Source organism: Callorhinus ursinus, unplaced genomic scaffold (genome assembly GCF_003265705.2).
Source record: "Callorhinus ursinus isolate GAN/ISIS: 27379988/994484 unplaced genomic scaffold, GSC_fseal_2.0 scaffold36, whole genome shotgun sequence".
NCBI lineage: Eukaryota > Metazoa > Chordata > Mammalia > Carnivora > Otariidae > Callorhinus > Callorhinus ursinus.
Genome location: NW_027397098.1, coordinates 3,461,312 through 3,486,558, shown reverse-complemented (window position 1 = coordinate 3,486,558; position 25,247 = coordinate 3,461,312). Strand labels below are relative to the sequence as shown.

The following is a 25,247-nucleotide window of genomic DNA, read 5'->3' as shown; positions in this document are numbered from 1 at the left end:
CTCTCTCTCTCAAAAAAAAAAATCTTAAAAAAAAAGAAATGCAGTAGTAAACTCTAGGTCTTAAAGCAAAATAAGTTAAATTGGATTTAATAACAAAAAATCCACATTTGTTGTGAAGGATTTTTGACTGGGGGTAGTCAGAATAGCAAAATCAGAAGGAAGGAAGGAAGGAAGGCAGGCAGGCAGGCAGGCAAGCAGGAAGGAGGGAAAGAAGGAAAAGGGAAGGAGGGAAGGGAGGGAAGGGATCGAGGGAGGCCGACTTGCAAGCGTGGCCCATTATAGATGAATCTTGCTTCGTGTCTTTGTTCAAGCTATTGCTCTCGACCCAGAAACCACCATCCTCCACACCCCAAACCACTCCTGCTCCCGTCTGCCCTCACTCAGGAACACCATGTTTTCCTGGGCTCTGCTGATGGCCCCCAGGGAAGAGCTCCTCCCCCGGGCTCCTCCTCTGCTCTCCGTGCTCCCCCAGGGTCCTGTACTTTTCTGCTCCCTAGGGCATCTTCTTTCTCAGCTGTGCACGGCCTCCTGGAGGGCGAAGCCAAATCCCATTCATTTTTGTTTATCTCCAGCACTGATACAGCGCCTGGCACACACGTGGGCTTAGTAAGTGTCTGGGAGTGAAAGACTCTGCTGGTCAGCTTCCCGCCTCCCCGCGGGCTGCTAGGTGCGGCTCTCAGGAGGGACAGCGAGAGGGGCAGTGAAGGCACTGCAGGAGGGGGAGGAGCTAAGTGACCTCCCACCCATGTCCCGAAATCCCCAGTCAGGGGGGCTCATATTCTGCATTCGGGCCCTGCCCCCCTGCCCTTCGCTCACTGTCAACGTGGGAAGTTGCACAAGCAAGCCACTGCCCCCCTCGATTCTTACAGCCAGGACAACAGCAGAAATTTCTGGAGTTTGACCTCAGTTCTGCAATAATCACTCTGAATCTAAATCTGTTTGGTCCGAAATCATATAATTTTCAAAGCAACAGCAACGCCTTGTGTCTTTCCTGCATTTGTTTCAATTCTTGAGAATTAAGGAGTGAGGACATTTGCTACCCCTACCACCCATTTTCTCCTCAACAGTATAAGAAGGAAACACCCCCAGCAACGGGAATTGGAGAGGACAGGGCAGGTCCTGTTCTCTGCGACAGCATTCCTATCCTCGGAGTTCTACGGGTCTGGCTGGACACGAGGCAGGAAGGCAGAGAACATAACCTATTCTGAGATGAGGAAAAATAAACCACCGACTCTTGACAGAAACTGAGAACCAGTTTCCCGTTAACCTTTATCACCGAGAAGCAGCCCGGAAAACTTATGAGCTCCAGGCCTGTCATATTATTATTCTGTAACCCTGGATATTTAACTCATCCTGAACTTTCCATCCGCACTAGGGAACTTGTGAGTCAAAATGCCCAGAGAGAAACAGACCTCAGACATCTCAATCCACACACCGAGGCTCAGGGCAAGCTACGGGAGCGCCAGGGAGCAGAAACTTCTGGGGGAAGTGGGAAACACTGATGGTTTGGGTACAAAATCTGGATTTTTTTTTTTTTTTTTAAACCAGTTCGGTTCTTTTTGATTTCATGAGAGCTCCTAGTTTTTGCCAGTAGGTGGCGATGTTGCATTTCCTTAACTACCACTGTGCCGGTTGCGGTTGGGGGAGCGCTTCCTCAAAGACCTGGTTCACAAAGAAAATTCCGGGTCTCTGGGTAAAGCCAAGGAGCTGAATGCTTTCTTGTAGATTCACAGGGTCTGCAAGGACAGTTCCAAGTCTGGCTCTGTATTAACCGTGGGTTTCTGGTGCTTTGACATCTGGGGCCTTGGTGGCTCTGGAGGGAAGGCCCCTCCCAGTGCTGACCAGTCCCTCAGAGGTGTGAGCTCGCCTTTCATATGCAGACCAGCCAATCAAGAGCTCACACACCCTTCCTGCTCCTTTGTGGGGCTCTCATCCTCCAGGTTGTGACCCCAGGGCCAGACAACTCTGGACAGCCCCGATGCCCCCAAGCCTGATGAAATGATTCAAAGTAGCCAAGCCTAAACCTGATTACCCTGCCTCACCCATTCCTTCCTGCAGAAACCACAAAACAAAGGCTCTTCCCCACATTTCCCCACACTCCCTCTGCCTCCTGACCAACGTCCCTGCCCCTGGGCAGCCCTGCCTGGTGTGGCGTGCCCCCTCCTCCTAGGAACTGTGAGCAGCAAGCTGTCTTTTCTATGGCCACCATCTCCTGATGTGTTGGGAGTACCTGAGTACCTGGTCCCTGAGTACCTCTACCGGAGTAATAATAAAACCTACACTTTAAAACGGGCTCTTTGGGCACATTTAGCAGGACTGAATCTGAGGGCTTTTTTTTTTTTTTTTTTTTTGAGTCAAAGGGCCAATCTTTGTCCTAGGCCAAGGGCAAAACCTGGCTAAGTCTGTTCCCTGAAAACCATCAGCAATGTCACACCTAACCTGGCCCAGATAATGTCAGCCTGAGACACTGTATCTGCCGCTCTGAAGCAGGAATAAATATGCTCTATGTTCTTACGTGTTTGGGCACATAAAAAAATCAAGAGGCTCTGAGGCCTTGGGTAGTCTCGTCCCCTGTAACCCACGAACGCCTCCGACAGCAGCAATCAGCCTTCCTCCTCTGAACGGCTCGCTCCTCCTCTTCCCTCCCACATCCACCCCGTGGCACTGGGGAATCACCAAATCTTTCCAGCAAGTGTTAATTAAATGGACCGCTGATTTCATTTTGTCACGAACACAAGGGTCACATTTGGAATGCTGACTTTTAGCAGCAAAAAGGAGCGACAGGAATGAAAAGGGTATTTGGTGCTGCTGTGAGTTTCTGGGGCCGAATATCTCTGATCTTTAGAATTTCACCAGCTCGAAAAAAATCTTCAGTAGGGCACCCAGTTGAGATCTAGCAAGTTCTGGTTAGCAGGCCCCTCACTTTAGGATCCCTGCCTTCATTGTTACTATGGTGACAGGAAAGAGCAACTGCTTGTCTCGACCAGCCAGGAAAGACCCCAACAGTCAGGCCATAAACTCGGCTATCAAATCCCCACTCCCGGAATAAAGCTTCCTGGGATCGCCTCTCTCCCTCTTTCTTTCTCTAGTGCTCACTTCAGTTTACTGTTGGTGAACCTCAGTTTGCGGAGACAAATCTAATCTCTATTTATCTTCCTACAAACAGTGGAGATGATCAGCGCTGCGGGGCCACTTGGCTGAAGACGAAACGACTGAAGGACCAGCCCAGGCAGGGAGGGAACCATTCTGAGCACAAACGTGTTCCTACAGAAATACCCAGAGATTTCCTTGGGTGTGTAGGGAAATTTTTCCTATAAATTTTCTTGACCTATTTCTTAAGCTTGCCTGGTGAATACGGTCAGAGGGTCACTGTTCTCAGATTTGGGGAGCTTGTCTCGTAGTTCCAAGCGGTGGTCTGCAGATGGATGTGACCTTGTTCACACACTGATCGCTGGGCTGGTCATAGAGTTGGTGTGTGTGTGTGTGTGTGTGTGTGTGTGTGTGTGTGTGTGTGTGTGTGTGTGTGTGTGTGTGTGTGTGTGTGTGTGTGTCGGGGGGGCGGGTAAGGGAGCAGCAGGAGGTGAGGCAATCAGGTCAGACGGGACATGCAAAGCATAACTGCAGTTGATAATGGGAAGCCAGGAACATTTTGAGGAGGGGAGCAGATGAGAATTCTGGAAAGCTACTTGGTGGTAACCTAGAGGAGAACGGAAGGAGCCACAACAAGGAGAGTCTCTGGTTCGGGAAGGGGGTGTTCGTGGGGAGTCAGCAGTGGGTCTAAGACCTATTTCAGGCCATAAACTCGGCTATCAAAGACACAGAAGTAACAGGAGTTAGTGAGTGAAGAAGGCAAGGTGCAGGAGAGTCCACGTTGATGCCCCAGTTTCTGGCTGGGTGTGTGGTGGGGCCAATCACAGAGATAAGGAGGTGCCACAGGAAGAGGAGGAAGTTTGGGGGGCGGAGAGATGAAGACGCCATTGATTCAGGCAGAGGGGGCAGATAAGTGCCCGTGAAGTTTGGGGCCTAGAGACGGCCAGTGACCATGGTCGTGATGGGACAGCCACAAGCTGAGGAGCCGGTGGGATGGGGAGAAAGGAGACAAGGGCAGACCTCTCCTTCCAGACGTGTGATGTGGACAGCGGTGGGAGCAAGGAGGCAGCAGCGGATGGAAGACACAGTCAGAGAGGGTATTTTCTTTTGTCAGGGTAGAAGAGTCATGGTCATGGGGGGAAGAATCCATGGAGAAGGGGCAGCGTAAGACAGAGGAAGAGGGGAGACTGGAAGCAGGGAGTTCTCGGAGGTGCTGGAAGGGGCTGGAACATGTGGACCTGGCCAGCCTCGGACGCTGGGCTAAGGGTCAGTCTCCCTCTGAGGGGTGTGCGTGTGAGTGCACGGGCACGCATGCAGCGGGTGGGCAAGGAGGCCACAGGATGGGCGGGTACAATTAAGTAAGTGAGCAGGAAGCTGAAGCTCCCTTGGGCCAGCTTTCCTTTTCTCTACAAAATCATGAGCAATGTCACCTTCTTGCAGCAAAGGAGTGAGCTTCTGGTTTGGAGTCTGTGGGAGGGAGCAAAAGCCACCATGGGCAATGCAGAGGACCCCGAGCAGGTGCAATGGACAGAAGTGGCTAGAAACACTGATGAGCTGTGTGAGATTGGTCATAAGCAATCGTGCACCAACTTGCGGCTGTGTGACCCCCTTCCCCCGGCCCTGACCACACTCGGAGGCTCAGAGGCAGAAATAAAAGAAATATGTGACTGGACGGATCCCACCCTACCTGTGTGTACAAGCGCACAAAGGGGGCATGCACGCATGTGACCGGCAGCAAAGGCGGGGGGGGTGGTGGTCCTGGGGAAGGGGTGGTTGCAATGGTAGTAACATGGATTGGACTGAATCAGCAGAGATGAGGACGGGCAGGCTGAGAGGGCCCAAGAATTCAGGGAAATGGATGCAGAGGTGCACGCGGGTAGGGGTTCGCCTGCTCTGCTCCCCGCTCTACCCTTAGCTCCTAAACCAACGCCCACAACACGGTCAGTGCCTGGTGGATATTTGTGCGTCGGTAACTGAACCTACTGCCAACAGTGAGTGTGCAGCTCAGTGTCCCCGAGGGAGGAAACTCACTCTCCACAGCTCGAATGAGAGTGGGTCCTGGCTCTCCAGGCCCCGTAGTGATGCGGCTCAGGGTGCCAACGGGACCGTGGAGTCTTCCTACGTGAGAGGAAAGAGCACGGTGCGGGGAGAGTGCCTTCCCACTGGCGTTCAGCAGACGGCAAGAAGTTCTCAAGTGGGGCTAACAACACATACCTCGGCTCTGAAAACTCCTGCTTCACCATGTGCGAGGCCCCTTCCTCTGCCACTATGGAGGTTCCAACCTGCCTCCAAGTTTTGCGACTGCAGGATGTTCCCCCGCCAATGGGGCGCTCTCCGCCAAGGCCACTCGGAGTTGAGTAGTGCCAGACCTGGAATGGCAGGCCTGGGAGGGCGACTGCTCTCCGCACCCTCTCTCCCGGTGGGGGTGCATCCGTGCCTGACGCCATCTCTGCGGGTGGACCCTGGTCCTGTAGCCGCGGCCAAGTGTGGAACATGAGACGGCCCAAAGTCACTGATCCTGACTTGGTGGCCTGTGGCCCGGCCAGAGTCTTTGAGAAGCAATCATGGGGTCGCATTTCACTTGTGGAAAGAGACGTAGCGTGGTGCAGCGGGGAGGGCCCAAAGTTTGGAGTCAGATCTAACTGAACAGAGGTGGCAATTTACTAGTGGTATTGGGAGGAGAATCAGCATGTTGGGCCTTCATCTCCCTTTTTTTATTTTTTTGAGATTTTATTTGACAGAGTGAGAGAGACACAGAGAGAGCATAAGCAGGGGCAGAGGGAGAGGGAGAAGCAGGCTCCCCACTGAGCAGGGAGCACAATGCAGGACTCGATCCCAGGACACTGGGATCATGACCTGAGCCGATGGCAGACGCTTAACCGAATGAGCCACCCAGGTGCCCCTCACACCTCCCTCTCTTTACCTAGGAATAATAATACCTGATTCAAGGGCTGTGAAGATTTACAATCATCCTGAATAATGGACGGATGTTTAGTAATGGATAGTTCCCTTTCCTCAGACCTTGTCCCTTTTTAGGTCATTATTAAGACTCTGAAGGCTCTGTGATCACTCCTGGTGATCTGACTCAGAAAGAGGAAAGGGGAGGTCGTTTTAGGCTAAATCATAGGTCAGTGAAGACGGATTTTCAGTCCCCTGTCCAGCCATGCTGAGAATACCCAGCAGCACGACACCAGCCTCAGGCCCTTTAGGATATGCTCAGAGGAGAAAGCAGAATTTCCTGATTTCAAATTCAAATTATTTAATATATTGGGGTCTTGTTTTTCATCATCGGTTGAATGGAGGTGGTAATTCTGCCCCCACTCTCACAGATGTTTCCAATATGCATTACAGCAAGAGAATATATAATTGCCAAATAGTAAGCCATGCTGGGATGGCAGCCCAAATTTAGATCCCCAGTGATACGGGGTTAATATTTCCACTGGATGAATTCCCAAATCTTGACTTAAGGCAGTCAGCCTTTTCCACGGTCTTTTATTGGGTGCTTTTATTCTCCGTTTCCACGAAGGCTAACGGTGCACGTGTTACAGGGATGAATCTACAGATGTTTAAACAAAAGGAGAGAGGCTAGGGGCGGCTAGAGAGACCACTTGCAGGCACGCACGTGCGCTGCTGGCTGGGCTGGGGCTGCTCCGGCCGTCGCACTCTTGTTGAGAAATGAGAAAGGTCAGTGCGCACATGGGGAAATCGCCCAGCCAGACGGGGGCTCCTTTATGGACCCCCGGCATTGTCCAAGGTCTGAGTTCTTCATGAAGATAATTCATCCTGCCATTCCTTTGGAGAAAATAGCCTGCGGGCACCCCTGGAAAGGCACCGAGGTATAAGCTGGGAATTCTACCCAGGCACCAAGGTAAAAATGCACAATTCACCTACATGAGAGCATCTGTCTCCTCTCTTGGAGAAAACAGACTCTTGGTGTTTTGCTTCTGTGTTGCTCAGCTGGCTGCAAAGTGGGGTCTGGGAGCGAGGATCCTCTGTGATGGGTGCCAAGGTGACACCCACCCTGGGAGGTGGTAATAGTTCAAGTGACAGATGATGGGGAGAGGGGAGGATAGGGCAGAAGGTGGAAGTAGCTGGAGAGAATTAACGCACCTAAGAATCTAGACTTCAAGGTTCAAGTCTACAGGACTGAATGGATAACGACATCACAGACTTGAGGGACCCCAGGAGGCCTGGGGAGGTCTAGATGAGTTTGGCTTTGGAGCTGCTGAGTTAGAAGCACTCAGGTGGCCAAGGCTGGACACAGAAACCCGAGCCTCTGCAGAAAGAGCAGCTTTTGCAATGAGCTACAGAAGGAGCTCCACCTTGTGACAATATTCTGCTAGGGGTCTGTCTCCAAATGTGGCCCGGGAGAGTTTTTCCCTGGGCGTGTTCTCCGCGATGCCTACTGCAGCCACCTAGGAAAACGGGTGGCAAATGGCAGAAGCATTCATTCCTGCTTCTCCGTATTGTAAGCCCGGGCCCTACCTCTGCAGCTCTCCTCTGTGTATCTGGTGTCACAGACAGAAGTCACGAGTGACTTGGATCGGCCGGCATATCCTCAGTGACAATTTCATGGCGCCCCAAGCTTTCCTCCAAGGCTCGGTTCCCAAAACCCACCAATAACTCAGCTCATAACGGACCCTTGCAAAAAGCAGCTAATATACAACCAGCCCAGTATTTTCTCTTCTTGATTAATGTTGGTGAAAAGCAGCAGGAAGGAGGGGAGATCCTGATGTATTATGGCAAGTGGACTCATCCACCTTTGATTACAGGTTAATGAAACTCTTAAATTCAACTGAGCCTTGCCCGATGTTGCCGCACCCCCATGCCCCCCCCACCCCCGGTGGAATTGTGAACTCTCCTTTATGCGGTTACCTTTCCATTTATCTGAGAAAATGGAGCCACCATTAAAGAGACTGTGACATCAAGATCACGCGCATCAGTAATGGAAATGGCTAAGATTAGCTCTGATAGGTTTGCAGCTCTTAAACAAATAAGAAGGGCATTAAAAGCAAGTTTAATTTTGCTCCGCCAGCAGAGGTGAAGATATATATGCTCGTCTGGGACATGGACCCTTTAACTCTTACTTAGGCTCTCTGATGCCTTCCATGGTATCAAAAGGGCTACGATTAAAACTGCATTCCTGGCCATGCTCTTTAGGAAGAACTCAACTGTGAGTTGTTTGTGGTCCTGCTCTTGAACTTGTTAACATATACATATTTTTAAAGATCTTATTTATTTATGTATTTGAGAGAGAGAGTGTGAGTGCGCGCATGACCCGGGGTTGGGGGGCAGAGGGAGAGGGAGAAGTAGACTCCCTGCTGAGCGGGGAACCCGACACAGGACTCGATCCCAGGACCCTGGGATCATGACCTGAGCCCAAGGCAGCCGCTTAACTCACTGAGCCACCCAGGCGCCCCATTGAACTTTAACATATTTTAAAAGGACAGGGTGCATGTATTGGGTAAGAGTGCTGGTGTTCGTTGGAAGATGGAGGCATTCGGGCCTAAATGCCCCTGCAGCTGTGCACAATGAAGGTTCTGCACAAAAACTGCCTGGTGGCTCCAAGGACGGGGTGCTCCGGGAGATGCTGGATCTGGACGCTCAGATCCTGGCTTTGCCCCTGAACCCAAGACACGAGCCCCCTCTCTGACTTGCCAAAACCTTCTGCAAATGAGGGAAAGTGGTAAGGCCGGCTGACTTCATGTTTGCAAATGTGAGCCGTGAGCAGCAAATTACATTCTCTGCAGTCACAGAATAAAACTTCTTATAATAGATTAGTGAACAGAAAATGCCCATCGTTTCTGGTATTTTATTAAGCTGTATCCTCCCTTCCTGGGGAATGCATTGAACGATGGTTTACTGCTGCATTTCAACTATTCCTATTTGGGATAAGATAAAATAGGCAAGTTTCAAGAGGCCAAGTGTCAGTTGTGAGAAAAGGAAAGAAGACTCAGGGCGCCTGGGTGGCTCAGTCGGTTAAGCATCTGCCTTCGGCTCAGGTCATGATCCCAGGGTCCTGGGATCGAGTCCTGCATCGGGCTCCCTGCTCGGCGGGAAGTCTGCTTCTCCCTCTGCCTCTCCCCCTGCTTGTGCTCTCTATGTCTCTCAAATAAATAAATAAAATCTTAAAAAAAAAAAAAGGAAAAAAGACACAGACATTTGTGATGTAGCTCCAAATGACCGCCACCAAAAATAATACTAATAACCCCAGGATTTGTGTTACTATAAGAGACTCAGTTTAGTTTGAGACAGATGGACCACAACGAACTTGATTCCCCTTTCCTGTAATCATGCTGCCCTCCCAGACTTCTTGACAAAGACAAAACAACGAAGCAAAAGGATGGACATGAGGTGTACGTACCTGACACAAAAGTATAAAACAACCGGTCCGGACTTTTTGGGGAACTCATGTTCCAATACTCTTCGGTCTAGTTGAAGCCAGTTTAAGTGTCCCCTGAGGAGAAGAGAGACAAATGGGTTAGGACTCTGGAGTTTGTGGAAGCTTCTGTGATGAAAGCATGTGTGCAGCAGAACATGCTGGATCACAGATCAATGTGGACCTCTGCCCCACTCCTAAGTTCTCAGTACTTGAAGAACTTCAAGGAGTTATCTGGGGGGATACTGAATCAGCGGCAGATACCATGTGACGTGAAGGAGAGGAATGACAATCAGAAAGTCTGGGGTTCGCGACCTGCTATCCATTTCCTCGATTGTGCTAAAATTAAAATGGAATCCTACCCTCTCTCTCGTCCTGAATTCCCTTACCACCACCCTCCTGAGTGCCTTTTTTCCTGAAGGACTCAAAACCCACTTTAGAAATGTTAGCAATCTTCACAACGCCTTGCTGGAAGCAGACAGGGTGAAAAGTGAATCACAAATAGTTTCTTAAAAAATGAAACTCACACCCACCATATGACCCAGACATTCTACGCCGAGGTATTTACCTGAGAGAAATGAAATCTTTGTCCATGCCAAGACTTTTTTACACGCAGATGTGCAGAGACACTACTTGTAACAGCTCAAAACTTGGAACAACCCAAATGTTTATCAGTAGGGGAATGAGCATGATATAGTTGTAGAATGGAATACTATCGCCCCAACAAAGACACTGAGCTATTGATACATAACATCAACATGGATGAATCTCAGAGTGATTATGCTGAGTAAAAGATGCCAGACAAAGGAGTACAGACTATAGGATTTCATCCATATGAAACTCCAGAAGGTGCAAACTGATCTGTCCTGACAGAGGACACATCGGCGGTTGTCTGGGGGGTGGGTGCGAGGGTGGGCTTTCGGTGGGACAAGAGGAAACTTTTGGGAGTGATGGATATGTTCATTATCTCGATGGTAGTGATGGGTTTCATGGGTGTAGACACAAGTCAAAACGCATCAAACTGTACTCTTTACTGAGTGTTTATAGTATGTCAATTTTACCTCGTCAAAGCTATTTTAAACAGTGAACCACAGAGACCTTTGATGATACACAAATGGAGTGGCTTGTGCATTTCTTCCTGCCCTCTCTTCTTTCCTTTTGTAAATATTAATTAATCGCCTTCTCTGAGAAAGGGTCTGGAGATGCAGCAGTGTACAAAATAGACATGATCCTGGTTTCCCTGAGCTTCTAGTCTTGTAGGTAGACAGGACACTCAACCCACAATTCCCACAATTAATGGCAGAATTACTCATCAGGGGGCACCTGGGTGGCTCAGTCGGTTAATCATCTGCCTTCGGCTCAGGTCGTGATCCCGGGGTCCTGGGATTGAGCCCCGCATCGGGCTCCCCGCTCAGCAGTAGGCCTGCTTCTCCCTCTCCCACTCCCCCTGCTTGTGTTCCCTCTCTTGCCTGTGTCTCTCTGTCAAGTAAGTAAATAAATAAATCTTAAAAAAAAAAAAGAATTACTAATCAGAATGGTATTAGGACCTAACACTTATGGTATAAGGACCATGAGTAATGAGAACATGTAAGGACCTGATTGAGTTTGGGGCTCAGAAGTACTGCCTGGTGTTTGAGATTTGAAGAACAGTGAGAGTTAACTTAGCAAAGAGAAGGGGGACTATGTTCTAAGCAGTGTGGCCAGCATGTGCAAAGGCCCTGAGGCAGGGAGAAGTATGGCATGCTGGTGTCGTGTGAGTAGAAAGAGATGAGGCTACAGAGGGCAGGGACCAGCTGCTAGGGTCTGGGAGGCCACATTGAGGAGATGGTCTTTGCCGAGTGGGGCAAAGCCACGGGGCAGGTATGAGCAGAGGAGTCTGCCTTTTCCTCTCCTCTCCTGACCCAATCTCAGTCCAGCAGCCTGGAGGGCCAAGCCCTATAATCACCTTTACTCAGGAAGCTCATGTTGAACAGACACAACTGATACACGAAGCCTCCTCGGGTGCCTGATGCTGTGTAACACGTTCATAACGTATACGCACGTGTGAAATGCTGGCATTGGTCTGTGGATAATGGGAGACAAAACTTGTCTGACTCACTGCATTAGAATGTTTGCTCCTCCAAGCACATGCTTGCCTCCAACAAATGCAAGACAGTAAACATGCTAGAGGTTTTCATCTCCACTTTAAGGCTCATTCAAGCTGCACCTTTTGCAGAAAATCCCTCTTTCAATGTGGCTCTAGAGATGGCATTTGGATCTGCTTCTGGAGAGTGTCCATCTGAGGAGCTCGGGTTCTTTTTCCTCCTCCTATGAATCTCCAACTAGAAAAACATTTTTTTTTTCTACTAACTTTACCTTTCATGTTTGGTTATTCTTCTCTGAATATAGTAAGGATAAAAAATAATGGGAAAAAAGGTTTTCTAAATAAACGACTGGATCACTTTCCTCCAGAAAGGTGGGATAAATTCCTGTCCAACTAGAACACGGGATCTGGAAGCAGAAGGTGCCAACTTGGTCTCTGGTTGTACTGGAAATGCCGAGAATGCCCCACAGGGTCATACTTTTTCAGACCTCTGTGCCTGAGCTCATGTTGCTCTCTCTGCCTAGAATGCCCTTCCCCTCCTTCATCACCAAGTGAAGCCTGACCCATCCTTCAAGACCTGGCTCTCTTGTGTCTCTTCCAGAAAGCGCTCCTTGACCCACCTTCCCACACCACACACCAGCCTGGGCTGGGCTCCTCTCTGGACCCTCACGGCACCCACCCCAGGCACACTGCTCCCACGCTCCCCACCATCCGTGGAACGTCCCCTGCGTATGCTTTCTGTCTCCCCAGTAGACCCTGTACATCTGAAAAACAGAGACCTACTTCATAAGGTAAAAGTGTGTGCTTGATCAAACGGAAGGTATTAACACAAATGTTAGCCCCAATTATTGGATAATAAATTACAGCCACTCTCTTCCTGCCTCTGAAAAGGTCCAAAATCTTCCAGAGCCTTCTCTTTAGGCTCAGCCTCTTGCACACATGCCCCATGCATGCTCTACGCTGTGCCTCTGATCATGCTGTTTCTCCTAATTGGAGTAGTCTCTCTTCCTCATTATCCGAACGCTAGCCATTGTTCAAGGCTGAGTTCCAGTCTTTCAGAGAAGTCATCCTTCATTGTCTCCATCTGGGGTTCCTTTCAAACTTCTCCAGGCTTCTGTGTGTGTCGTCTACAGAGCATTTAGCATATTTTGGACAATTTGTTATTTAAAGAATATAACCCATCTCTCTAAGTTGTTACGTTTTCAACACTTAAAAAAAAAAATGTCATCCCTGAACCTCGCACAGTGCCTGACGAGTGTTAGGTGCTCAAAAGGACTTGCTCATTGATCGGATGACTACCACCAAAAGCAGTAAGTGTATGCCTGCATCTCAATTTGCGAAAGTGACTGAGCGACAACACAGAGGTTAATGCTATTGAAAGAAAAGCTGAATGTTATCCAGAGCTTCCCCGGTGATGAGAGGTGCGCCACACTACACAGGGCCATGGTGGAAACACCAGTGTTGGTATGAGGCTGAGAAGGAATAAGGAGAAGGCAAAGGTCAGAGCCTTTACTGGGGTCTCCACGGGAAAGACAAGACAAGGCAGGGGAAACGGCATAGGGTTGGCTAGCTTTAACGACTCTGGCAGGCTTCCTGAGGCATAAGTAGGCTGCCCCCAGCTGTCCGGTACCTGGCCCTGAACTGATTAAGGGCCGGGGCAGCCCTATAGAGAAGGTGGCTCAGAGGATGGGCTCTGGGTCACAGGGGAGATGCAAACAGCTTCAGCTGTTCGTCTGGCTTTGGAATTCATGGATGCCAAGTAAACAGACAATCTGAGAAAACTCTGAACAGCAATCCATCCAATGACCATGCAGATTTAAATTTTAATCTCTTGCCTGATGATAATTTGTGATAAAGGGTCTGGTGGGAAGAACTTTTTTATGATTATCACAAGAGAAAGCCACAGCCCAGTCCAATGGCCCAACATTACTGACCACACGGACTGCTGGGGATTCGACCTGGGACTTGGGGGGCGTGATTCACTTGGTGAAGAACCTCCAGGTGGGGACACTGTGCATGAAGGGACACAGACATAGGTGTCCCTTGGATGCCACTCTGTTTGGGGTGCTCACTGCTCTTCTTCATCCACGTGAACAGAAGACAAGAATAGATTCCCTCTCTAGAGAATTTCATTCCCCACATTAAAATTTTTTTAAAGATGGGCACTTGGGTGGTGCAGTCAGTTAAGTGTCTGACTCTTGGCTTTGGCTCAGGTCATGATCTCAGGGTCATGAGATTGAGCCCCGTGTCAGGCTGTGCTCAGTGTGGAGTCTGCTTGAATTTCTCTCTCTCCCTCTCCCTCTGCCCCCCCTCAAATCAATAAATGAATCTTTAAAAAATTTAAAAAAATTTTTAAAGAATGACAGTTTCATAATAAATGTATTTAACTGGAAATTCCTTTGTTTGCAGCCACATATTGGTTTAGCATTTACCAAATACTGAAATATTTAGACAGTGAGAACATGATCAGGAAGCAGAGAGAACCAGGAGGCCAGAATCACCCCAAAACAGCTAGCCTCCCAGGAAAAATGAATTTCCTTTCTCCACTTCCTCTGCTTGAACTCCTCAACCCCCAGCTGAGGCCTGTGAGGGATGGCATGACGCACACATGCGTGCAGGGTTCTGACAACCATGGACAGGGAGACTCCCCACACCCGGAGTCCTGAGACCCTCGGGTGGGAGGAAGTGGCCCCCTCCGTTTTGCACGCCTGCAAAAATCTCTTCACCGCAGGCTGCTCACAAAGGCAAAGACCAAAGGGACAAGTGACTCATCCAAGGTCTCTTATGAGAACTGCCTGATATCTGGGCAAAAGCTAAGAGATGGACTGAAATGTCAACTGGAAGCTCCAGTACTTTGGGATTGTTAAAATATTGTCTGCTCCTTGTATGTGGCTCCAAGTCACATCTGCTACAGCCAACAGTATCAAGGGTCCCTCACCGCACAGGACGCTTCCTTCCCTGCGTCACACCCCACGGTCCCAGCACCAAGTCCCTTCCTCAAATACTTTTTTTTTTCTTTTTACGTTCAGGTGGGATGGGAAAGGAACAAGTCAAAGGAGTATCTTCTCTTTTCAGTTTAACTAAGAGATGCCTGATAGCTTGGTTTTCACTATTCTCATTGATTTTTCATTTGAGAATTCACCTCGGTGCATTTACCAATAACAAAGCAAAAAATAAAAAAATGCCCCAGCTGACACGCAGAGTATTTGTGCTACTGCTTGACTGATAACTATCTTTAAAGCTGAGCAAGATAACACTCATTTGGTTTATGGTGGCGATAGGTCAAACTGTGGGGCCAATAATAAATATGCAATTGCTTCCGGGCAACAGAAATTGGATGCATTTATTTAACAGATTGCTTTTAGCTTCTACATATAACACAAATAGATTTTTGTTTTGAGCGTTGGCACCTTCAACAGAGATGGCCCTAAGGAGAGCTTTGTTTATAGGGAGCTACCGGAGGGTGGAGGTATGTGATAAGTCTGTCTGAGCTGATCGCCTCTTGGACCCCCCAAGGGGGAACAAAACGTGCCTTTTAGAGGTTTTTATTGTAGATAGGTTATTTCCTATGGAATGAGTTTCCAAAGAAAGCCAAAGCAAGAGTGTGAAAATTCTTACGGATGTCACTGGATGGGGGGCAGGGGGGTGGGCAGAGTGCTCTTCAAAGGGAAGAATGTTTAGCTAGTTCATGTCCTTACTTAGAGATACATGGGCTCATTGAGAACAGCTCAGGGAGAGTGATTTAGCTAGAAACTCTCAAATAGTGACCTTCAATTATGTGAGTGAGCATGTGTGTGTGTGAGAGGGAGAGAGACAGAGAGGGAGACAGACAGACAGAGATGAGTATCGCGGAAAACAGATGGCTGTTTGGTCCCAGTGACTTTATGGCTTTAATTTTTTATTTATGGAGGAACTGTTTGCTCCACTATGTTCTCTTAAGGCTGTTCTGAATTTTCTTTTGTAACACCTCCTACACTATATCTGATTATTTACCTCCTGAACTAAAAATACAAGTCTTACGGGGGGTCAAAGCTAGTCATTTCTCTATTTCCGGGGCTTAACGGCAGATGCTAAGTAAACCTTGGCTAAAGAACAAATACATCAGCTTCAAATATGCTCCATCGATCAATGCTGCCGGGGTGATGACAGCCATCCACGTAGAGACACGGCTCCTGCCCTAAACGGTCTCCATACTCGGGGAAAATTCACTGCTCACTGACTCCAGGATCTGAGCTCCACCATCCCGCTCACACTGGGAACGAAAAGGTCAGAAGACATGGATCCCTCCGGCCTCCTCAGATGGCCGCGTTCTTTATCTATCTCAGCTGCACACAGGAAGAGTTCTAGACCCCTTCTCTGGTCACTAAATAGAAGGTACTGTGGTTTGCCAGACATCTGGATGTCTACACGGGCTGTCTCCGGGGTAGCGCTGAGCTCTGAATGCCATGTTCCCAGGAGCAGCAGTTATGACCCAGGCACGGAGGTCTTGGCATCGATTTCCCCGCCCAGTCTCCTGGTACAGAGCATTTCATGAATGAAAATCCCAAACCTATTTCTAAAATTACTTTCCCAGCGCCGTATATTCCTGTTGTTTCTCCTGCAAGGGGAAAACTGCTTTTCTACGTTATTTTCAAATTGTAGATAAGCTTGAGACTGGGAATGCTCACCACCCAAACCCTTCTCAGATGCCTCCGCCATTGCTCGTCCTGCTTCTCCTCGAGGAGAGCAAGGACTCAGAAGGTTCTCCCCCCTGTCCCGGCAGTGGACTACGGATGCACTCCCAGTACAACAAGGCGTTCGGGACCTAAGTTATTTGGATAAATCAGACTGCAAATAGTACCAATCAATGATGCGATCGATGGAAACACAGCATGTTGTTAAAAAAAAAAAATCCTTAATTGGTTCTTATGCTAGGATTCTGGCTTCACAGTGTCTGTGAACCCTCTAAAATTTGAGCATAAATTATTATGTGTGAAAATTTTGGTGGAGGCGATGGAACGTAACCTGTTAACAAATTTCAAAGGGTTCTGTGATTGAATAAGTGGTTAAGAACTAGTCATTTTCTTAATTGGTATATTGTACCTGGCTTTTAAAATATGCAGTGATGGCTAAACAAGTTTCTTTCTCCCTCAGCTTTCTGAATACGTCTTCAAGGTTTTCATTACATGAATACTCATTTACAGCATCTGACACACAATTCTTCACATTTTTAATAGGAGATTCAAATTAAAATCTAAATATACTATGAAAATCATTACTTCAACTTGGCGGTGTGTTTGACTAATTCTGTTAAATAGACTAAAAGTTATTTTAAAAAATTATTATTATTTTTAGAGATTATTTATTTTAGAGATAGAGAGAGAGCATGAGCGGGAGGGGCAGAGGGAGAGGGAGAAAGAATCTCAAGTGGGCTCCACGCCGGCTGACATGGAGCTCGATCCCACAACTATGAGATCATGACCTGGGCTGAAACCAAGAGGCAGATGCTCAACCGACTGCGCCACCCAGGTGCCCCAATTTTTATTATTACTATTATTTTAAAGATTTATTTATTTATTTGAGAGAGAGCGCGCACGCGTGCGTGCAGGGAGGAGGGGCAGAGGGAAAGGGAGAGAGACTCTTAAGCAGATTCCACCCTGAGCACGGAGCCTGACAAGGGGCTCGATCTCAGGACTCTGGGATCACAACCTGAGCCAAAACCAAGAGTCGGATGCTTAACTGACTGTGCCACCCAGACACCCCTATTATTACTTTTATAAGTAGGCTCTACACCCAACGTGGGGTTTGAATTCTCGAACCTGAGATCAAGAGTCACAGGCTCTACCTACTGAGCCAGCCAGGCACCCCTAGGATAAAAGTTATTTAGAGCTTTGGATGATGGGATCCTCTGTCGACAGTTAAAAACTTAACTAAAAAATTATACAACTGGCTATGAAGAGTGTTTGCATATGTCCAAACTCATAGAATTGCACACATGAGATATGCATGGTTCTTTGTGTATCAACAATTATACCTCAATAAAGCATTTTCCTTTAAAAAGAAACCGAAACAGGGGCGCCTGGGTGGCTCAGTCCGTTAAGTGTCTGCCTTCAGCTCAGGTCATGATCCCGGGGTCCTGGGATCGAGCCCCACATCGGGCTCCCTGCTCGGCGGAGAGCCTGCTTCTCCCTCTCCCTCTGCTGTTCCCCCTGCTTCTGCACGTGTGCATGTGCACTCTCTCTCTCTGTCAAATAAATAAATAAAATCTTTAAAAAAAAAAAAAAAGAAACCCAAACAGAGGAAACAAAATGATGATGGAGAATAGATCAGATTAACTACAAACAGGGCTCTACTGATTTAAATTATGCAACCAGAACCACGGGCTCTGAAAACAAAACAAAACAAAACTTGGGTGTTAAAACCAAATAGTCCATGGAAATATTTCAAAAATAAAATGTACTAGTAACTTTCCTTCAATGATGGCAGCCAATGATTGATAAGTGAAATTTTCAGTTATAGCTTATGTGCTCACGGAAACACTAAATCTGAGCTAGTTCTCAAAACATTAGGTTTCCTGACTCTCCCCGAAATGGAGAGAGTTCGTAACTGCGTAGGTCCCCGGCGTGTCTCATGACATAATTGGTCATGTCTGGCCCCAAATACTCAAAGTTTGAGTGAACTCAACTTCTCTTCTTGGATCTTAGGGAGGAGGCAGAAGAAAGTCCCTCCAACTTTCCCCTGTCCCTCTAGAACAGGGCTTTTCAAACTTGGCTACTCATTGCAATCCGTCAGGGAGCTTTGAAAGATCTTGATGTTCAGGCCACAGCCAGACCAAATAAACCAGAATTTGGGGGGTAGGTCCCAGGCACTGGTATTTTATAAAATGTCTTGGTGACGCCAATGTGCGGTCAAGGCTGAGAACCGCGACTCTAGCAAAACATAATTATTTTAAGATCAAATTTATACTGGGCTCTTACTTTGCTTCAGAATGTTTTAAAGGCTGCCAAAATGTCATTGTTTGCAGGGACCACCAGCATTCAGACCATCTACAGATGACCACTGATGTCTTTTTGTATTAGTTATTAAAAATAAGAGGGGGCTAAATGCAATTGGATCTTGGAACAGAAAAAAAAAAGGGGGCATTCATGGAAAAACCGGTAAAGCTCAAATGAAGTCTATAGTTTAGTACCAATAATATCAGAGTTTACTAGTTCCCATGCTAATCTCTCAGTTTTGGAAAAATGTCATACACTTGGTAAACTATAACAATTGGGGAAGCTGGGTGGAGGGTCTATGGGGAAATCTGCTCTTTTTGCCAACTCTTGTGAGTTTAATTATTTCAAAATAAAAAGTTAAAAAGTGAAACTAAAACAGGCAAAGCTAGTACTAATGCTGCAAAACTGCGGATTAGCCAATGATATTAAATATCCTGGGGCCCAAAGTCGTGCCTGGTGGATTTAGGCACTTTATTAAAGAACATAACCTGATGGTGTGAGAGAAGCTTAGAGAACCTTCCAATTTCCTGTCTTCCTTCTGCTTTTATAGACCTCGTCTCCAGGCCCATCCAGATCCTACAAAATGTCATCAACAGCAGTTAGAATGAAAGGCCTTGCTGGCCATCGAGGACCTTGAAGTCACCTAGTCTACTCTAAGGAATCTAATACTGCTGGTGGATCGTACACTTGTTCGGTGTTCTACAGCTCACAAGCCCTTTCCAAATGTTAGTCTTGAATAGGCAAATCCACAAGGTACACCATGGGCTATAATAAAAGATGGAGCTTCGATTTCATTTCGTTATAGGAGGTACAGGGTCGCACCTGCATGAATCCCTCACCCACACACACTCCACATCAGAGTACACACACACAATTCGGATACACGGTTATTAAAAGATTCTATGTTGGGGGCGCCTGGATGGCTCAGTCGGTGAAGCGTCTGCCTTCGGCTCAGGTCGTGATCCTGGGGTCCTGGGCTCAAGTCCCCACATCGGGCTCCCTGCTCCGCGGGAGGCCTGCTTCTCCCTCTGCCTCTGCCCCCTCCCACCACTACTGCTTGCTTTCTCTCTCTCAAATAAATAAATAAATAAAATAAAAGATTCTATGTGAGTCTGGCAGCGCCCAGAGTGAGGGCCAGAGGTGCCTATCGCAAGGCTAAGTGCTCACTGACCCGTGACTACCAACCTAGGCTGGGGCGCAGCCGCAGGCACAACTTCATGGTGGCAACTGTCCTCCTCCCTCCTACCAGGAAAAGGAGGAAAGTTCAGATGACCCACAAGGCCATCAGCCAACATCTGTTGGCCCCAGGGGTTGTCAGGCCACAACTGACTGGGCCCTGAGTCACGGCCACCCCTTTGTTTCTGTCTCCTTGGCTAGTCCCTCGGGGGCCCTGGTTCTTGATTTCTGCGGTACCCCTGACACTAGCTGGGTCCCCGTGAGTCGGGCCCACCGGGCAGCTGCAGCCCTTGCCCACTGAGCTCCCATCAGCTTCTACCACTCTGACGCTTGCTGGACGGATCCTCCTGCCCGGCCTGGGGTGAAGGGGACGGGGGTGGCCACACTCTCCCCGGACCCTGCCAGAAGATGGCTCCCATCCTCCTCATGACTTCCCCCACAGAGCCCTCCACGCCTCCAGTTCCATCACTCAAGGGAGTGGCAGCTTGGCCTCACACTCACGTGCTCAGGGGCACACTCACACTCCTGGCCAGCCCAGAGAACCGGGAGCACGAAGACCGAAGGCACACAGGCTGGGTTTGTTGTTGTTGTTGTTGTTGTTGTTGTTGTTTTTAAGTAGGATCCACGCCAGCATGGAGCCCAACATGGGGCTTGAACTCACAACCCTGAGATCAAGACCTGAGCTGAGATCAAGAGTCGGACCCCTCACCGACTGAGCCACCCAGGTGCCCCGGAGGGTGACTTTCTACCTTACAGCCGATTCATTCTGGCCTGTGCTGTTCAGGCAGAGATGTGAAACATTTAGCAGGCGTATTTCTTCTTCGCTGGCCTGGGACAACATGCTCATTCTTTGATTCTTGTTTATTCAAAAGGGAAGTCTAACTGGGGCTCATGCAGGGTGCACGGATCTTTTACAAGAGTAAACATACTTGGGCAATGTGAACAATGGGATATGATTAATTGAAACTTCTGGTTTCCTTCTAATTAGTGAAATGTATGACTAGCAATTTAGGGGGTTTAACCGTGATTCTCAGGGAAAGGGGTAGAAAACATCTGCATCTGTGAAGGTAGTTGCGATGTATATTTGTTTTAAAGCATTTATTTTCTTACTATGCCGGCTCCTTCCCACCAGGTTCCCCCAGCTCCCAGCCGTGCTCACCGGTCCTACTTGTAGGCATAGTGATTGTTCTAGACAAGGGCAACTCTCCTGCTTCCCTTCCTGCCCAGTTCCCGAGGCCGACCTGGCCCCCCCTGGCTTTCCTGAGGAAGCCAGAGCTCTGCTCCCCACGCCTGCAACCCGATCACACCAGCATGTGAAACGTTGCTAATTAAGAGAGCGAATGTTCCAGTTCATCCAAGACAGTCCTCATTTACGTGCCCTTTCACTCACACCGTCCCAGTGCAGACAATCAATCAGATGGCCACCCTGCCCACTTGCAGCTCCTGAGGCTAAGTGCACCCGTGTGCAGGTGCATCTGATGACCCTTCCAACTGCCCAAAGTGGGCCCCTCCTGTCCTTGTGTCTGAGCCTGTCCTGCCTCGATGGCACCATCTTGATGGAGGAGGCACGCGCCCCGCCCCCCGTACTGTCTTGTCCAGCCACTAACCTACCATTCTCTTTAATATTCTAGGAAATCATCTCTGTAATTCTAAGCATTTGGAAAGAGAGAGAGGAGGAGTGAGTGTACATGAAGGAAAAAAATTGTGAAACATTTCCTTTTTGCATCTTATCTAGGAATCTGTGCAGGTATTCAATGTACTCTTTGGTAACAGTACACTAAGAAGGAAATTGAAATTTTAGCAAAGATATTCCTTGCCTGGGTCGCAAAATGCCACTTTATAGAGGCAGATTGAAAACCACGGAAAACAAATGTACTTTTCATCAGAGGAATGATACGAATTTTCGATTGCTATATTCGATTTCAGCCGAGACAGTGACGCTGCACAGATACTTTTCATTTTGAGTTTATCATCAAATTCATTTCCTGTTATTGTTACTCTAACATTGGAGAGAAGTTATTTAATTTCCAGGAGTTTTCATTTAACTCTAATAGGAAACAAACCCATACAAAATCGACTTTAAAGAAAAAAACAAAAACATTTCAGTTCTGAACATGGACCTGCTTGATTATAAGAACCAGTTTACCTAACAATTTTATATGAGCATTGCCCTAATGATATCCTTTGGCTGTTCCAGGCATGATCACAAGGTCTTTGAAATTCGGACGATGAACTTGGACTGACCCCGTAGCACAGGACCCAAGCGGCCCGCGGACTGCACTGTTGACAGATGGGACAGCGCAATGTCAGGGTCTCACTCTCCCTGCAGGTCTGGAGGGCCCGTGGCGGCACTTACGTCTCATCTGTGAAGGCTATTCCAAAGTATTCCTTTTCCTTCAGATTGAAGTGAGAGGCCACGAGGTCCAGCAGCTCCTTGGCCAAAAGCTTGGGCTGGAGGCAAAATAAAGGGGAAAAAAGGACAAGTGAGTAGAGGTGACTTTTCCCAAGACACGCAATCTCAGGTTGACAGAATATTTTAAATGGGATGTCTCAAAGCTCAAGTACATCAACACAAATGATTTTTGGAAAACCCACAGGAGTTGGCAACGAGGATGCCACCAAGCAAAAAGCCAAGCACAGGGCCACGAACGGGTGGAGACCTTCCGCCTTGTTTCCCTGGTAGTTTGTTCTAGAACAAATGGTACCTGCTCTTTGGCAGGGCTGTCAAGCCCTCTGGCTCTTCTTCCCCACACAGGAGAACATTTTATACTGCACCAAGAGGAAGATGCCTTGTATGGATATATTTTTATGTATATACATGTAATATATAGTCACATAGTATGTGCTACATGTCACACCCTGTTCTAAGCACTATACAAATACCAGAATCTCTGCTCCTCATCACAACCCCAGGAGGTGCTCCTGCTATTAACTCTGTCATAAGAGGTGGAACCAGGCACCAGAGATGAAGCAAGTGTTGGGACTGGGATTTGAATCCTCGCTCCAGAGACTCTGCCCTTGACCACTCTATCCACTCCATAATTCTGAATACAAACATTAAAATACCCTCCCCTCCAGGAATGTTAAAATTAAGGCCAAAGAACCTTGGGATTGGAATTTAAGCATAAATGACAAATTCACCCTCCAGTTACCTTTCCAAAGGAGAAGAACAGTCTTTATGTGAGAGTGTTTTTATCATAAACTCTTTTTTAAACACCTCTGTCAATCTAAAGGAGTGTGCCAGAGATTTAGGAATGAAATCACTGTCGAGGTCCATATTTTTTTTTTAAGATTTTATTTATTTATTTGACAGAGAGAGACATAGCGCGAGAGGGAACACAAGCAGGGGGAGTGGGCGAGGGAGAGGCAGGCTCCCCGCTGTGCAGGGAGCCCCGATGCGGGGCTCGATCCCAGGACCTTGGGATCATGACCCGAGCCGAAGGCAGCCGCTTAACTGACTGAGCCACCCAGGCACCACGACAGTTTAATGTCTTATTTCACTTTCTGAGTGTTGCTATGAACCACTCTGAGTCCCTCTCCAAATCTGTAGGTTGAGGCCCTAATCCCCTCTGTGGTGGCATTTGGAGATGGGACCTTTGGGAGGGGAACTGGGGTTAGACGAAGTTATAAGGGTGGCGCTGTCACGAATGGGATCAGTGACCTTATGAGAAGAGACACCAGAGAGATTGCTCACATTCCCCCTCTCCACCATGTGAGGACACAGGGCCAAGTCAGCCATCTGCAAGCCAGGAAGAGGGCCCTCATGAGAACCCACCCAGGTTGGGCACCCTGGTCTCGAACTGCCAGCCTCCAGAACTGTGAGAAAATAAATTTCTGTTGCTCAAGCCCCCTAGGCTGTGATATTTTGTAATGGCAGCCCAACATGACTAATACAGGTATACTTCCCTCTAATTCAACAAATATTTACCAACTGTCTAATGTGTGCAGGGCAACTAGCCAATACCGCAGGACACAGAGAAATACGTGGCACACAGCACCTGCCGATAAAGAGTGCTTATCAGGGGCACAGCCTACAAGCTCATGTTCATTTTAAAATGCCAAAGCAGGCAGGTTCCTTTGCTGTCTCACTCCTGGGCTCACAGGGTAGCAGCGTCTGGGCCCCCATGACCATCAGTTTACCAATAAAAGCAACTGGAAATGACAGGAATGGGCTTGAAGCTAGGGCAGAGCATCCTCTCCCCGGAAGCCGGAAATGAACGGGAGAATCTGTTATGATAAACGAACACTATCTAATATATTATACTTCTGCTCATCCTAAAATGTGAACAAGTGAATAAGTAGTCCCTGTAAGCAACAGGGAATTCAAGATTTTCTGTAAGATCCTCCTTCATAAACGGTAGACAGCCTACCATGGGGATCCGGATGCAGTGGGGTAAACGTGGCTCAGCTCCCAGGATGTCACCAATCAATTACAAAGTAGATCAAAGGGGTGGGGTGGGGTGCAGGCTGTGTTTGCTGCAGGCTCAGCACTACCTCCAGCCCCTGCACCCCCACCCCCCCAGCTCCGGAAGGTCCCTGGCTGCCGAGGTACAGAGCATTTAATGCAGAGGTCGTGACTGAATGTAAGGTAGGTATGGTTGACTTTTAAATCGCAATGCACCATACTTTATCTATCCAAATGACTGCTATTCCTTTCAAAGCAGTCACAGTATTCCTATGATGCCTGCTAATTCTGAAAATATTTTTGATAATCTTTTGGGTTGCCTTTGAAGCTCAGGTCATATTTGTAAAAGCATCCTTACTGGTGATAAACTTTTTGCACTCAGAATGGATTTGATTTTTTTTTCCTAAGTGGCAAAAGTCACTTAAAAGTCGAGTGTAGTGAGTGGGACGGGGCGGGGGGGAGGAGGTGGTCCAACTGGTTTTATAAAATGAGGTGTGACTATTAGGTAATTGTGGGTTCTTGGGGTTTATGGTGAGGTTTCTGGCCCCAAACTGAAAATGACAGAAACCAGATTTCCTTCCCTTTATGATTAAATGTTAAAGCCAACATCTCAACGGAATTGATCAGAGACACATAAACTCACCCAGGAAGGGCAAGTACAGAACTCACTCTCAGGGTTAGCACAGTTTTTCTGTAATGTGATTCAGTATAGTAATCACTCTGTGGAAGGGGTGGGGGTGAATGGAAGGTGTGTGGGGGAGAGGGATAGAAGGGGGAAGCAAATGGGGTCTTAGCCAAGAGGGCTTGGATACCAGGGCCCCAGTGGTAAGGCCTCTTACAGGCCAGACATGGAGGCAGGGGGCTACTTTAGCTGATCATAGGAAATGCTCATCCATGTAACTCTCCTTCTAACGTCGTGTCTTCTAAAGAACTCACCGAGGCCTTCCTATGTCTTAGACATGGCGCTGAGCACTATCCCATTTTTACGATCAACTTACCATCTAGAATAAGATCCTGCCGTTCCTTTGCCAGTGGAGATTTTGAGACTTGGAGATGGCAGGCAGGCAGTCCTGGCTCTCACAGCAAAGCCAGGATTCCAGACAAAGTCAGGCCAGACTCAAGGGCCACGCACATCACCCC

General features: G+C 48.1%; 1 protein-coding gene across 7 annotated transcripts in view; it reads right to left on the bottom strand.

The window, feature by feature from the left end:
* Positions 1–25,247, bottom strand: part of FRMD4A (FERM domain containing 4A) — a 595,336-nt gene that overhangs the window by 125,975 nt on the left and 444,114 nt on the right. For all 7 annotated transcript variants that reach the window (XM_073879886.1, XM_073879884.1, XM_073879883.1 and 4 more), the window contains 2 exons: positions 22,059–22,153; positions 9,455–9,547 (listed from right to left, as the gene is read on the bottom strand). In XM_073879886.1, coding sequence (XP_073735987.1) covers positions 9,455–9,547; positions 22,059–22,153 — 188 coding nt within the window. The remainder of the gene's footprint in view (positions 1–9,454; positions 9,548–22,058; positions 22,154–25,247) is intronic.